This window comes from Sinohyriopsis cumingii, chromosome 8, assembly GCF_028554795.1.
Source record: "Sinohyriopsis cumingii isolate HCF-2022 chromosome 8, ASM2855479v2, whole genome shotgun sequence".
Taxonomy (NCBI): domain Eukaryota; kingdom Metazoa; phylum Mollusca; class Bivalvia; order Unionida; family Unionidae; genus Sinohyriopsis; species Sinohyriopsis cumingii.
Window position 1 is genome coordinate 31,840,572 of NC_142968.1, and position 13,945 is coordinate 31,854,516.

The 13,945-nt window shown below is 32.8% G+C and overlaps 1 protein-coding gene across 1 annotated transcript in view; it reads right to left on the reverse strand.

Annotated features, from left to right (window-relative positions):
- Positions 1 to 5,632: 5,632 nt before the first annotated feature.
- The window catches only part of LOC149793239 (uncharacterized), a 69,418-nt gene continuing 61,105 nt past the window's right edge, over positions 5,633 to 13,945 (reverse strand). The window contains exons 5-6 of the mRNA XM_089968970.1: positions 12,888 to 13,020; positions 5,633 to 5,781 (exon numbers count right to left, since the gene is read on the reverse strand). Of these exons, the coding sequence (XP_089825096.1) occupies positions 5,633 to 5,781; positions 12,888 to 13,020 (282 nt within the window). The remainder of the gene's footprint in view (positions 5,782 to 12,887; positions 13,021 to 13,945) is intronic.

Below are 13,945 nucleotides of genomic sequence, written 5' to 3' on the forward strand. Positions count from 1 at the left end.
TAAATGTTCATATGGAGTTGTCGTCGATAATGATCAGATTTACCTCTTTATGATTACAATGTGTGCATTTTTACAAGAACAACATAATTTTACTATACATTTCTTTGTTACGTTGCATCCTGTACCTTTAAATATTATTTGGCAAATAAGTCCATTTTACTTCACTAGTAATTGTTTATATCTTTATGTAACTAATTCAAAATCGACAAGTAAATAATTTTGTTCCAAAACATTACACTTAAGAGATTCGTGTTCTGGATATTCACTTTGTAAGTTTTGAAACAAAGTTCATAAGATACATGTAACATTTTTGGTTTCAAGCATTTATAACGTTATTATATATCTCCATTCCCCAGTTTGACTTATTATGTTTCTTAAATAATAAATCATATCCATAACTAACATTATGATAAATATTTGGAATATTTTAGACTGTTAAATTAATACCCTTGATTTGATATTCCCTATAAAGTTATGTTCTCTGTATACTCTAAATGCAGATGTGCAATATAATTTTGCGTCGGATAGTACACACATTACACAAGTAGGTTTGTTGAGTGGAGAGTGGGAACACGTGATATAACATACAACCTTCCTGACAATGGTTGTCTGTTTGTTAGCATACAGAGCGGAGTATTAAGGAATATGAGATCATCATTCTCGTTCATTACCCAGACAGTATATGCCGTTCCACATGAACATTACATACTAAGTTTTTTTAAATACTATAGATTACTCGCAAATCCGATATAATCTAGCGATCAAGTTGAAAGTTGTATGTATGTTATTAGGGAAGGATAAATTATGGCGTGTTCATATTCTATTGACTCCAATTAGCGACTGCATTCAAAGTACAACATGATACAAGATTCCAAAAGTACATCTAAAATAACTGTTATGCCTAGTAACCAAACCAGCAGATGTCAACAGTATGTTGCGGAAGCCTAGCAGTACTGGCTCAAAATATTTCATTCACTTAGAAACGAAAGTAACTTTTCCTAATATAGTAGAGGGCAAACTGTTCTTAAACGTTCTGCAGAAGAACACTAAATGATATGTCTTTGTAATTCAGCATGAAACTTGTTCTAGAAAATTTAGTTAATCAACATAGACTTTCCTGTTGCTGCATATGAAATCTGGTTCTCCTTAAATCTACATCACATCTCAAGATATAGATACCCTTAACGTACCTTTTGTACCACACATGACCTCCACCAATTTCCCTGAAAGTTCAACTTTGCAAACAAAAGAACACAATGCCATTTAGGGCTTGACTGGACTTAGTTCAGTTCATATTTCTGAGTGACCTTAACGTGAGTGCATGAGTTTGCTAATCCATCGTAATATATCAATATGGATACAATGTGCGTGTACAACATGATATAAATGAATTGCCTTTCTCCAACCGACTGTCGTGAAGATTTGCCTAATAAATATTGCAAGCAAACTGTTATGCGTTTTGGCACAATGATAATATTTTAATGTGAATATACTGGGGCGCTTTTACGGCTTCCGACGCGAAGGTGATGTCACGTGACTTAGGGAAGGGGACAGTACTGTAGTCATCAGACGGCTAAAATGATTGATATATAAATTATGTACAAGTCATACATAACTTCTAGTATGAACAATTTTCACTTGCACTATCTCTTAGTTTTTCATCCCTTATTTATCATTTGCAATTCCATAGATAACTAGTCAAGATCATTTTGAACAGTCCTAGGTCAATGTGAGATTGTGACAAACATACGAGACCGAGGTTTTGTATCTTAATGTAAATGTTCCAAAGGTTGAAGAAAAATTATGATGTAAACTAAACTTAATTAATTTTGGTCGAACATGTAATATTCAGGAAGATTGTCAAATTTAGCATAACTCAAAAAGCAGGTTCAGTCGATTACGAAAGAAGTGACTAGTTGTTTCAGATCATAGGCGAAGAGGTGTGGATGCCTCCAATGCGCCTGTGCTTCAATTAGAGAAAAAAAAGTAGGTTGAAATGTGAGGAAGTTCTGACCTTCCATCTTGACATGCGTTTGCAACCTCAAGCTCTATCAACAGGTCAGTCGTCTTCAATTTTTTATAAAAGCGCAGACCAACAGAGGCAAGTGACCATCAAATTAAATGGTTATATCAGTTACAATCGTGGACAAAAATATGTTACCATTCACGACGAACTTGACCAATTGCTGATTCACCACTGACCTAAGGCGGCTAAATTTTTACTAGTTTATTATAAAACCTTTGGCCGCTAACTTTTGAATTATTTGGTGTAAGAAGAATATTGTGGACACAGAGGTCACTGAAATTCATAAATAATTATACCAGTAAAAGCACAAGGCCGGTGAAATTCAAATGTTGGTGTTCTAACTATATACATACCTGGTTATTGGTCTTTAAAATATGTGTTGTATGCAGCAGCAAAAGACTAAGTATTTAGAATGATTTGATCACGAGTATTTAATGCGTAAATAACTGGTACGGTAGATGTTGGGTGTATTGTATAATCCGAAAATAATTATAGTTCCACTCGATTTTCAGTTACTAAAAGTTCAGTGACAGAAATATGGTTTCCTAATATTGAAAATCTTTATGAGACACAATTATAAGCATCTAGATTCACATATTTGTAATTTCATTGTCTAAAATCAATGTCAAAAATAAATATTGTTCATAAATCACAGCATAATAATTTTTTGTCATGTTGTTCAATACATTATTTATATATCCATTATTTATATACTTGCTTGCTTAAGGTTTCTACGATGCAAAATGTTATCAATACATACTAATATATATATATATATATATATATATATATATATATATATATATATATATATATATATATATATATATATATATATATATATATATATATATATATATATATATATATATATATTGATCCGAAAACATATGCATTGTCTTGCAAAGGACTTGTCAACGAATATTATTTCTTTCAAAATATTGTTGATATAATCTTGATATCCAATTGTGATTAAAGATGCAGTCAGATAATAATGTGCCTCTATAACATAACTGGAAAAAATGCAGTAGATTACCGCCGTTCTCTTTGGGATCTCTCAACATCGCATTACGCCCATCTGAGAAAAACAAAATATTACCATTTAGAAAAAGACGTATATAAAGACATAAAAAGCCTGACCAGTTCATTTTGTGACTATATTATTGCGGATTCCAGCAACGCGACTACAGTAAACTCGAATACTACTAATACAATCATATGCGAAAAACGCGCGTGGATCTAAACTTGCTCTTTGGATTCCTCAATCAACAATAAATACTTCCTTGACTCGTCACGCAAATGTCCTCACATTGTTTTGGATATTTTATCTCTTCCTCCCTTGAGCCTGCCTCATACTTCTGGACTGTGACATTTCTTTCAAAATTATGTATAAATCCATTTATAACATAAATTAAAAATTGTCGTCATTAATGCATCGGATATCAGCATGCAATAAAACCAATGATAGTTAGTGGTGGACACCATAGTGGCAAGCAATTGCAGTTATGATCTGTAAGCTATTCAACTGGACTCAAATTTGGTTTTTGTTTGGCATAAGATTTATAATATATGACAAAACGTAATGAAACAATCAGTTTATAACCAGAATTCTATAGTGTTTCTTTTTACTTTTGATTCAGTGCTATTTTTCCCCTCCATCGATATAAAGCATATTTCCCTCATCTTCTGGAGGGCATACAGAAATTCACTTTTCTCGTTCCTCAACTAATGTTTCTTTTTTTCTTTAGAGAAATTGTTAACAGAAAATATGGATTTTAAAAGATGTGAAAACTATTTTAAAACACTAATCATTTAATGTTTGTCCTTAGAATTTCTATATTACGATTTCTCCATCAGTGATTAATTGAAAACGACGGTTTCCAGGACAAACATAAAGGAATATGCATTGTCTGCATCTTTTATTGATACTAGCCTCCATCCATTAAAAGGTTATAGATTGCACCTGTAAGGCCTTTGATTACTTCCCAATAATGAAATAGACCGTATCAGCTCTTTTATAAAAAGAGAAAACTAATATGCATCTCTTACAAAACTATATAGATCGCTTGTACATTAATCTCATAATGTTTGTATTTGTATTTAAAAAAAAACAACAGCAAATGAGTATTCCCATTACCGATAATAAGATACTAACATAGTCTGTAAAAATAATATAATAGTGATTCTAAGTCACGCATAATAGACTAATTCGTGTCCCTGTAAACACCATTTAATTTTAAACGTTCATGTAGCACAGCAACAAATGTCAGAGAAGAAAAAGAATTCAATCTGGTATTCATTGTTCTGAATAAAATAACTTTAGCATTCTCAGAGGTGATAATTACAGCTTATACAATTTACTTTTTCTGACATGAGTCATTTTACCTATTGAGCTTATTTAAATGTTTTTAAAGGTCCAAAATAATATTAATAGTACCATTTTCAAGCTGAAGACGAGGAGGCATGTTAAAGAAATATGAAAACTATATCTACTTTACACTAGCTTTGTCATAAATAATACTAAAACGATCACTAATGATTTGCTTTTTTAAAGTTGTATTCGTTGCATGTGTAGTTCAGAATTTACGTGTGTTTTAACAAACTCTTTTCATTTTTCACATGCTTTAACAATTGAATAACTGCATGGTTAAAGGATGAAAACATTATAGCAAAATTATAAAAGCAGCTCTGACGGTGAGATGTTGCCAGAAAGAATTTAATCAGCTTGAATCAAACAGGTACGTCTTATTAAACATAGTTAATATGTCTCTTCATTTAAAGGTTAAAATTTGAACTCAATACAGGTTAATGGCATTAATTATATTTCAGGTAAAGTCTGATTATGTTACGAGTTAAAGCTATATTTGAGTATCTGTTCTTATTACATAATCTTTAATTATTACATCATTGCTTAACATATGGGTTCATATTGTGATTCCAACGATAAGGGAAAGACAAGCACAGAACCCCACCAAACAAACTACCTAGCTATCTATATACATACACGCATCCATAATGACAAACCGGTAGACATCTGGGTCTATACCTTGTTCAGAATTATAACGATATTGGACATTATTTAGGATTGTATCCGTTTACGTGTAAAGACTATTATCTTTCTTTGTCTATAGTTTTCACCATTATTTTATTGTGATTTCATTAGCAATTCTATGAAAATCAACTGAGCAAATATTTCAAAGAGGTAACCTCCATGCATCCATCACCTGTTTCGTTGGAGCAGAAATTAGCTGAATAAAGGTCTCAATACACCTCAACGTAAAAGAAACTGACAGTGTCCAGTTGATCTATAAAATTACCCTTGCCTTAAAGACTGTATGCGTTATAGGTAGCGGAAAATTGGTTTATAATTTTGTGAGTAGTCCATCCCTTTGTAAGAAACACCTGTTGCAAGAATTCGACACCATTGCTGTGGCATTATGAAACTTAATTCATGTCTGAGTTGAATGCCTACTTTATTTTACTGGAACGTTCTGTTTCTTTCCAAGCGTGGTCTTATATCTCTCTTGTGAAAAAGATGATAATGTTTACATAAGGTTACATATCTTACAAATAACACTGAAGCATACGATAAAAACGTTAACTGGATTAAAATTTACTTTTTCTCCTGCGTATTAAGATGATGGCCACAACTAGAAACACGATCAAGATAATGCTGAACGTCACAAAAGCAACGATCATCACCAAGTTAAGTATCTTTGTGTCCGACATTTCTGACGATGATGGTGGACCGATATCTGTAAATATATCAGAAGAGTTTGACATATACCTTTCATGAATTATACATGTCGAAATATATTTTTCGATCCTGTTGAAGAAAGCAAAATGTTGAAAACAACACACTGGTATCTAACACATTTCGCATAGAAAAGCCTTTTCTAAGTGTGTAACAGTATTAAATAACTTACAAAAACATAGACAACGACAAGAGGACAAAAAGAAACACGAAACAAATTACCAGCTTATGACACTTAACAGTGGCTGATGTATAGAATGAGGAGAACAGAGAGCCGTGTGGAATACCAAAATATAGATAAACTGGGCATGGATGTTTTTCATTTACAAACACAATTTGTGTCATGTTGACTAAGTATGACTTAAGACTCTTACATCAATACAAAAAAGATGCCGGAGACAGTGACGGACTATAACATGGTCTATTGTGTCAAATGTTTTAGCCAAGTCAAAGAAAGTGATAACCGTAATCTTTCCACTTTCCAGGGTGGCAGGAAGGTCATTATCCACTCTCAGTATAACAGTTATAGTACTATAGCAAGTGCGATAAGCAGACTGTACATTGCTAAAAATGATACTGAATTCTGATGAGATATATGCTGGTATAGAAAAACGTGTTCTAAGATTTTTTTAAATGAGAGGTTATAAACAGAGCAATAGGTCTTTAAATGATTAGGATCAAGTGATGGTTTCTTCAACAGAGGCTTTACAGTTTCAGATTGGATAAATGATGGGAATTCTCCTGTGTAAATTCTCCATAAGTACTGATAATATTTGTAAGCCATGGCTGTATTACAACTGTATGGAGGCAATGGGTTTATTGAAACTGTGTTGTCAAGCTTATCTCTAAATGGATTAAACTTTGCCAAGGATGAAATTTGCAAATAGGTCTAGAAGGTCGACGGGAGAGAAGCTTGTAGAAGTGGTGTACACTTATTGCTTGATATAATCCCGAAGTACCCAAAAGCTTCGTCCATAATTTCATTTCAATACGTAATGTTATTACTGAGCTTCCCAAATTCTAATTTTCTTACATTTTTCATCGGAAACAGGGCATAATTACAAAATGCACTTGTGATTATCAATGTAGAAATGCTTCATTAGCAAGCAATAATATGTCATAACAGTAAACTTCAGACATGTAGTAGCAGCACATATTAATAGTTTTGGGGATCAAAACAATTCATCTAAACTATTATCTTGGAAATAGGGTAATATTATTACAAGCGTTATAATATTAACAAAGTTGTTGTTGTTGTAGGGTTTAACGCCATTTTTCAGCACACGATGGGCCATATATGGCGGCCAGTATTAATGGTGGAGGAAGAACCCGGGAAAACCCCGGAAAGAACCACCGACCCACGAGAAGCTACTGGCAAGCTTTCTCACATACCCACATTGGCTGAATCCGCGACTCGAACCCACGCAGACAGAGGTGAGATGGCAGTGATCCGTAACGGACAGCGCTTTAGACCACTCGCCCACTCGGGGCCCCTATTAACAAAGTAGTGGTTTTGATATTAACAAAGATGTAAAGCATCATCAGCAAGTAATATCAAATCAAGACAACATCGGTAATGTAGTAATGTTACTATATGAATAAACAACATTAGCTCATATCATTAAACTTCCTTCTGGTAGCAATACTCCTACATCAGGCGCTTCCGAAGACAAAATCAGTGTTCCATTCTCGCCTGTAAATTACAGGGTCATGCACAACATGGATTTTGGGCAAGCTAGTATTATCACTATATCAGGTTTGGAGATCACAAAAGCAGTTTTACACTGTTGCATTTGCAATAATATAATAGTACCAACTTGTTCAGTAATTATTGATGTCGTGTCGTTACTACATCAGGTTTTTGGAGATCACAAAATGAATGCTACACTTTTACAATGTAATATGAACATATTACTACATGATTTTGGTGTTTACTTACGTAGTATTTAAATTACAGTAGGGTTTCGAGATCACAAAATCACTGTTATCTGTGAATAGGGCAATGTTTTTATTTTGGTTTAGTGATCAGCATTCTGTTACTGTTGCTACATCAGGTATTGATGATTGCAAAAAGACTTTTACACTGCGACCTGGAAATACAGTAATGTTACTACATGGGTTTGCGGCTAGCTACAATATATTGTATTGTTACTAAATCTGGTTTTAGTTATAAAAACTAAGTTGTACACTGTTATCCGGAAATAGGGTGGTTTTATTACATGTATTTGAGGGATAGTTACGTAGTATTATCACTACATCAGGATTTTGGAGATCACAAAATGAATTGTTTGCAGTCACCAGGAAATGTTACTACATGTGTTTGTGGGATAGCTATGTAGTAATGTCACTACATCAGGCTTTATCACCTGGAAATATAATATTATAACTACAAGGGTTTTGAGATCAAGGTAGCAATATTACTACATGGATTTGGTAATAAACAATGTAGTATTTTTACTATATTAGGTTGTCTAGATATCAAAATCAGTGCCTGGAAATAGGGTAATGTTATTACATGGGTCTTGGAGGACAGCCATGAAGTATTGTTATTTCATGAGGTTATGGAGTTCGCAAAATCAGTTCCATGAAATAGGGTAATGTAACTACACGGGGTTGGAGGCTAAAGAGAAAGCAATGTCGTATTGTTACTACATCAGGTTTGTGGGTTCATTAAATCAGTGCCTGGAAATAGTTGTTATATTACTTCATTGGTTTTGGGGTATAGAGGGATATATATGTTGTATTTTAGTGCATCAGGTTTTGGAGATCACAAAATCAGCACATGGAAGTAGGGTAATGTTACTACATATGTTTGGGTATTAACAGTATAACAAGTACCTTTACTACTAATACACGATTCACTTTGAAAAGTTTTGTGCTTCTTCTAATTAAACCTGATATTGTGTGTACAAAAGTTTAAAACACACTTACAGAGGACAACAAAGAAATTCCCTTTATATTCTAGAAGCAATTATGGATAGATAAAAGAAAGGTATTGTCAGAGGCAAACAAACAACCAATTGTTCCGACAGACTGATTCACTGATTCACTGTGAACACAATGCACGCCATTACTGAAAAACTGTGCCTGAGGGATAAAATACAGTACAAATAAAGCAAGCATTTAACATACACACTGCTGTTATAAACTGTTAAGAAACTATCAAACTGCTATGAAATAATAAGTGCTATCAACTTCAATCTGATACGCATGTTAACAACATTTGCAGAAATGCTCAAAGATAGCTGCTTGTCTTAAAGCGTATTAGTCAACGATTAGCAACAACAAACAATTTGACACACTTAGATACCTTTATCCTTTCCAATTGCAACTTCTGGCCGTTGTCTTGACACTTCTGCAGTGGTAAAAAGACTATTAAATTTGACGAATTACAAGCGTATTCTTTGAATTAAGTGCATGGAGAATAGTCAGTGAAGAAAACCTGGTAATAAAGGTAAAATACCAACCCTAAAAGCGTGTGGGTATCAATAAATGACTTTAGAAACGTTATAATTCTGAAAAGAATTGTATTCAAATGTTTGAATAACTTATTATGTTTAAAATACACTAAATATACTTTCTGACAATTGAATATACTAGATTATTCAAGAATTAGAACGTCAAATAGTTGTAAAAATTATTCCATCATTATGAAGCCAAATTAGATTTAAGTAATATATCAATGAGCTTCATATAATATTAGTTTGTTACTGATGAGGTTTGTTCTTGGCAACGATTACATAATTCCTTCTGCTTCTTCAGACTACGAGGAACAAACCAGACAGTATTGCTTGTCAACTAGATCTGTAACATGGGCATTAAGAAATAACGGTCATACCTTTAACCATTTGACAAGAATTTGATCAACGTAGTAGCTCTTATTTTATTCACCGTTCTTATCATGCCAATAGATAACCTGATCCATTAAAATGCTTCATATATGATACTATTGTAAGAAATAGCAATGAGACTTTCTCGGTCTAAAGGGTTAAATTAGACAAAGTCGTCAGTATATAATGTCCTATTAACGTAACACGTTGATTTATATTGTCTCCATCGCGAAGTGTAGCATATTACAAAGGTCATGGAAAACCAGTTTAACTGCTGTTCTTACAACCAATATATACGAAACAGCCTTCCTCAATAAAGATACATAGCACATTAATTTCTGCAAAGATAGATGGGCTTTAAAGAATTCAGAGATTATGGTTTATTTTGTGGTATTATCAATTCAGATAAATTGTGTTCTGTCTGGCGATCTGAAAAATCACTCAGCATCCAGAGGGGTTTTGATAGTACACAGTAATATTAGGCATCTGACCTGACAAAGTTTTTTGGATGGATCACTACTAAAGGAAAATAAAGCTTGTCCTGTTCTTTTTCTTGATGCTTCAGCACCATATTATTTTTCTTCCAAACAGTATACTGCTTGGATGTCGAATGCTCTGTTTGCAAATACTTAAGTTTTGAGAGCATCACTTGTTGCCAAATTCTGTATAAAAAATAAAGACAACTAACACTTTCACTTAGGCCGTCTAACTATTTTAATTTGAGAGTCTGTATATTGTATGCACTCCTTTTTTTCTCACAATTGAAACTAACCCTATGTGTTCCATATAAATACAACATGCAAAAATGCATGTCTCTACAAAGCGATTATTATTATAATGAACAAACGTATCAAGTAGTCCATAAAATCACAAACTTTCCTTTTCTTGATGCTTCAGCACCATATTATTTTTCTTCCAAACAGTACACTGCTTGGATATGGAACTCTGTCCAAAAGCTCTGTTTGCAAATACTTAACAGATTTGAGAGCACCACTTTATACCAAATTCTGTATTAAAAAAAAGATAACTAACACTCTCATTTAGGTCGTCTAAACTATTTTAAATTGAGAGGCTGTTTATTGTATGCCCTCATTTTTTCTCACAATTGAAACTTTGTTTTTGCTAACCCTATGCGTTCCATAGAAACACAACATGCAAAAATGCATGTCTCTACAAACGATTATATTTATAATGAACAAACGATTCAAGTAGTCCATAAAATCACAACCTTTCACTCCATCTTCAGTGAAATATTTTAGTAAACTATTCCCGGAATATATATATATATATATATATATATATATATATATATATATATATATATATATATATATATATATATATATATATATATATATATATATATATATATATATATATATATATATATGTATTGCAAATTCTATAATGATATGGTTTGAAAAACCGAAATCCAATATTTGCATTTGCATCCGACAAAAGTTTGGAAATACATATTTTAAAACTAGACAGATTTCTTTGTGTATTATGTATTCTCAGATATGTTCAAAATTGACCTAGCAAATGATAAACATCTACTACGTTAGGAAAATTGTACTCAACACCTAATATAACATAAAATCCGATGGACCTGGTGTGAATTTGTTTCTACAGTTCTACATCGATCTATTGATAGCAGCCGTTAGTTATATGTGCTAAGGGGAATTTGGTAGCAATAATAAACCACTGTTTACTGTTTGCGCAGTAAAATTCTTCATGATACTAGTGCTATAGAAAAAGCAAACGCAATAAAACCCAATTTCTTATTTGTAAAACGTCTAATGTTTGCGTCAAACATGGAAATTACTTTAACAATAAAATGTCTATTCGATGTTGAACACTGTTTAACAGTATAGAATGCAATGCTTTCTCTAACCATATATTAAATTGGATAGCTTTATATATAAGTAATGTTTAACATTATTAAGGATTTGTAAGCTTAACAAAGGGTGCAAACTCAGATGAAAATATAACTTTATTGAACTTTATTATATTAAGTGTTTTCATATGTATCAAATTTTATTACAGTTTTAACATGTTCACAGAAATGGACAAAAACATTTTCAGAAGCAGAGAATGACACAAACCGTACGTTATTTTCCTTCCATGATTTGCATAAAGTATCTGCATTACATTATTAAACGTTTCATATTCATGTGATTTTGCCTTGGCATTAAATTGTCATTGCACATATTATAATGTTTATTGTCGTTTTTAAACGTATCCCAACATATTGATCGGCAGTAGACGTATTCTTGGCATTAACACTAGCAAGCAAAGGAAGCCCAAAAACGGTTGTCCCAGGAATAATAACAAATTCGCAGTAATTTATATCATATCAGTAATTTACCTGACTATAGTAATACATCATTATGATATAAAATTTTTGTTAGTAGCGTAATAAACAGTGCCGAACATTGAATCTAAGTTCATATGATAATTAGGTCAGTTGCTTAAGAAAAATGAATGTCTTAATTTCCTTCGTTTTCTTTATCTGCATAATTTAGACTTAATACGATAATCGATGCAATGTTAATTTACCAGAACAGTCATTGCAATGATTGTATATGAAAGTATAAAATTAAATAAAACGTATGCGACACGAAGGGAAGCTTTTGATATTACCGACTTATCGCCATTTAGATTCCTGGTCCTGACGTTTCAGGATTGTAACGCGTGAATCAAAGAGAAACATTCTCTATAAATTATCCACACGTATTTCATCAAATTCAAATCACGATCTTTAAGTATTATGATCTTCATGATATTTTAAATATTACTACATTCTTCATTTCATGGACATTAAGGTGACAGACCATCATTTTCAATTCTTTCGGATGCAATTGTCTTTCTGGGCCAGATGTTTCACTTGTCTATAAATATTTTGATGCGTCTGATATCCTCGGTTATTTTACAAACGATTATTCTTATACAAAAATCTGTCTCAAAGAACAGACAAGACACTACGCTCAATGTGTTTAGCACGACGGATCTTTTATGCTTACATAATTTTGCATGCTTATTTTAGTTTGGTCAATGATATTGCTTTGTACAACAACATTGAAAACAGTATAACGCTGAGCAGGAGCCATAATCAGGAAGAGAAATTGCAATTGCATCGTACCGCAAGCTCGTGAGGCCTTATTGGGAATTTAACAAAGTTATTTTAGTTATTAGCACTTGGACAATGGGTAATGCCTTCAAAGTGAAATAACCTTTGAGACACAGTTCCAGGATCAAGCACGCAAATATGCATTACCTCCGTCTACTTTGAAGGTTGTACAGTAGTCAGATAGCTTTAAGGTTTTCACACATGTCAGGGCCGGAGTCTCAGCGCAGGCAGAATAAGTACCAATTTCGTTTTCACGACGTAGCTTTAAGAACTTTATTTCCTGCAAAATAAAATATTTAATAAGACTTCGTTTTCTTATTGTTGCTTGTGGGCATCTTTTCAATTTTACACATTTTGATATCAGCATGATAGTAATTGAAAATGGTATGTACATTTTAACATGCACACATTCTTTCTGTGAAAATTGCACGCTCAATACTACGAGACTGTGTCATTTATATTTATTGCTTCTCGTTCAAATCTTTATTTCGTTTCAGTCTCTAGCGCTTTTATACACTGATAAGATCCATAGTCGAAGATTCAATCAAAATGGCCGTCTGTTTATGTGTTTGTTTGTTGTAAATTCAAAACAAATTATAGATTATTGTACGTGAGACAAATTAGGCATCTAATCATCAACAATCTGTCTTGAACGTATTAATTTGAATGTAAATAGCAGTAGATGCATCCGTCACTTATGTTCAAGGTACATTATAATCTAACAATTGATATGTCTTTCCTTATCTATAAGTGGACTGATAACTTTGTAGTTTTACCTTGCGAATTCGAAGGATACTAAGTATCTGAAAATCTTAAGATCGTTTAAGTTAAATCTACTGATTACAATTAAAAACATCTCTAAAGCTTTTAAGGTTCGAGTAAGGACATTTATGGGAGAAATGATTGGGTCCACATGTTTCTGCAAGATGACTTAGCGTGTTGCCCTCTGTTATGGGCCAATATATTCAATATAGTTCAACTTTGGATCATATTACCTGAAAATCCTATCACCATGGTTTCTCACTAGCTTCGCGAGGAACGATTTTTTTTTTCTCTCTCTCTCTCTCTCTCTCTCTCTCTCTGAATTGAACCTATTTCTGTCTGTGACCGAAATACATTGTCTTTTTTGTGCAATAACTATTCTTTATGGATGTGTTCGTTTCAAAACGAGAGCTTTTCTTCCTTTCTCTGAATATCTTCCTGGA